Source organism: Cystoisospora suis (assembly GCF_002600585.1).
Source record: "Cystoisospora suis strain Wien I chromosome Unknown contig_11201, whole genome shotgun sequence".
Classification (NCBI taxonomy): domain Eukaryota; phylum Apicomplexa; class Conoidasida; order Eucoccidiorida; family Sarcocystidae; genus Cystoisospora; species Cystoisospora suis.
The window spans coordinates 1-2,104 of NW_027163973.1; the positions used below are offsets into that span (position 1 = coordinate 1).

At 56.5% G+C, this 2,104-nt stretch overlaps 1 protein-coding gene across 1 annotated transcript; it reads right to left on the reverse strand.

Annotated features, from left to right (window-relative positions):
* Window positions 1-2: 2 nt before the first annotated feature.
* On the reverse strand, window positions 3-2,104 carry CSUI_011380 (uncharacterized protein; the record flags this gene model as incomplete). Its single annotated transcript, XM_068071479.1, has 1 exon — window positions 3-2,104. A coding segment is annotated over one exon (2,100 nt), but the record flags the coding sequence as incomplete, so codon positions are not given.

The following is a 2,104-nucleotide window of genomic DNA, read 5'->3' on the forward strand; positions in this document are numbered from 1 at the left end:
CCGGAGGACGTCTCGGGAAGGAGAATATGAGGTCCTACTACGCTACTGCTACCTCCACTCGTGGCGTGCCGATTGCGATTCTTATGAGGTGGACTACTACTATTTGAGCTTTGACTCGAGTCATCACGACTGCATTTCTCCTCCCCAGACTTTCCTGGGCAGCAAAGAAACTCCATCGTGCGAGTGACACACTGAGGCATAAATGCCGGGGGAGGGGCCACGAAGCTAGGCGGAGGCGGCTTGATATCCGCGCGAAGATTCAGAGCACAGAATCGACAAGGCTCCACCAGAAGTCTCGAGACGCCTGGACAGAGTTTCGAGAGCAGCCTTGTTATGAAAGAATCGCTTTCGTCCCCTCGCCTTGTAACCACAGGCGCCGCTTTATGTTCACTCGGCATATTCTTTCGGTTCCCGCTCTCTTGACAATGTGGCAGAGAGCTACTCGAGACACCCTCCTTCATGGAGTTCACGCAGAAGATGGGTGGGGGCCCCCCCGCTAGCGAGCTCAGCGAGAAATCTAAGCATCTCAGCTGAGAGGAAAAGCAATGTCCATCTTCATCGTCCCCTCCTGAACACCCGTTTCTCCAGGCCGTCTGCCACAGCTTTGCGCCTCTTCCATCTTCCTCTATCCTGAACGAAGAGTGCTTGCTACTCGAACTACTGCTAATCCTGCTGCTACAGTATGCCCCGCCTTGAGCGTGGAGCGAACACCTCTGTCGCTGCGACGTTGTTTCGCATCGGGCAGTCAGCGCAACTCCGCCCGGGTGAAGACGCCATGGGGAACTGTAACCACCACCTGCGGCGGCGACAGCAGCCGGCCACCAGAGGACCCGGAAAAAAGGGAGTGTTGCAAACGAGGGATTCCCCGTAACAGGAAAAAGCCAACCTCCGAACACGCTCGGGAAGAGATCCGAGGAAAAGAACAAGGGAGGAAAGACAGGCCGCGGCGCGGGCTGGCTCATGATGTCCCCAAACTCAAAAGGAGAGAGAACGCATGCCGACTCCGAGCCGCGGCCGTCAAGACTTTCCCGCGTGCTGTGATCAGCAGCTGTCAGTATTCTGGCGTATGACCAGTAATCCTCTAGATTACTCGGCGTCGGTCCGCAGCCGGCGTCCACACACCGGCCCACACCAGGGAAGAAACAAGGAGACGAATAAGTAATGACGCCATTTTTGCCGGGATTCCTAGGAATGGCCGCAGCAGCTGCAGCTGGCCACCAGCGCCACCAGAGAAGGTACGGAAAAAGCCCTGCAGCGCTCCCCGGCTGACAGGTCCCCTTTCCGACACCCCCCTTCTCCCCTCTCTTCCATAACGGCCATAAACAAGAGAACCAAGAAAGTAAACGAGAAAACACGCCCTCCGCTTCAGAGTTGCGAAGCAACCGGCCATTCGAACTTTTCTGTGGTGTGCTCTTTGGAATAGCTCTATCGCCAAATGCCTCTACAGCACTCACAGCAAGGTTCTCCCGTGCGCCAAAAAACAGATTCCTCTTCGCCCATCCCCTTGGCTCGAGATCCGCCGAGAGCTGCAACAATGTACCCAGCTGTCTGAAAGAGTCCGCCCAGACGCTCAGCACTGCAGCAAGACGCACTACGGCCGAACCGCTGTAGTCTTCGGGGTCGACGTCTGGCCATAAAGAAGAGAGGCAAGCCCAGAATCCAGCCGAGGGGTGAGTGGAGAAAGGTGACACTGCAGCTGGAGAGTTCGGGGTGGGGCCGAACCCAGGGAGAGGAGGAAAGAAGGTGTTGTCGATTAAACTTGTTGTGTAGCTGATCGGACCCGAATCATAGTCTAGCCCCAGTCCACGGTCGTCATCTCTCTCTCGCTCGAGGGCAAGCCTCGCAATTGCAGCGATGCCCTGCGCATGAACAAGATACTCTCGTCTACGCGGGCAGAACTGTAGAGAAAGCACCCGCCACAGCGAAAGAGCAATAACTACGAATAAGTCCCACAGTGCCTCTGCACACTGACGTAGCCCCTCCAGCCACTCCCAGAGAAAAGCCAGCCTCTGACCAAAAAACCTGCTGCCTCCATTAGTAGTGTCCCCAAGGGCTCCTGTTCCGCTCGAAAGCGTGCTAAGAGACGCTGACTGAGGACTGGGCC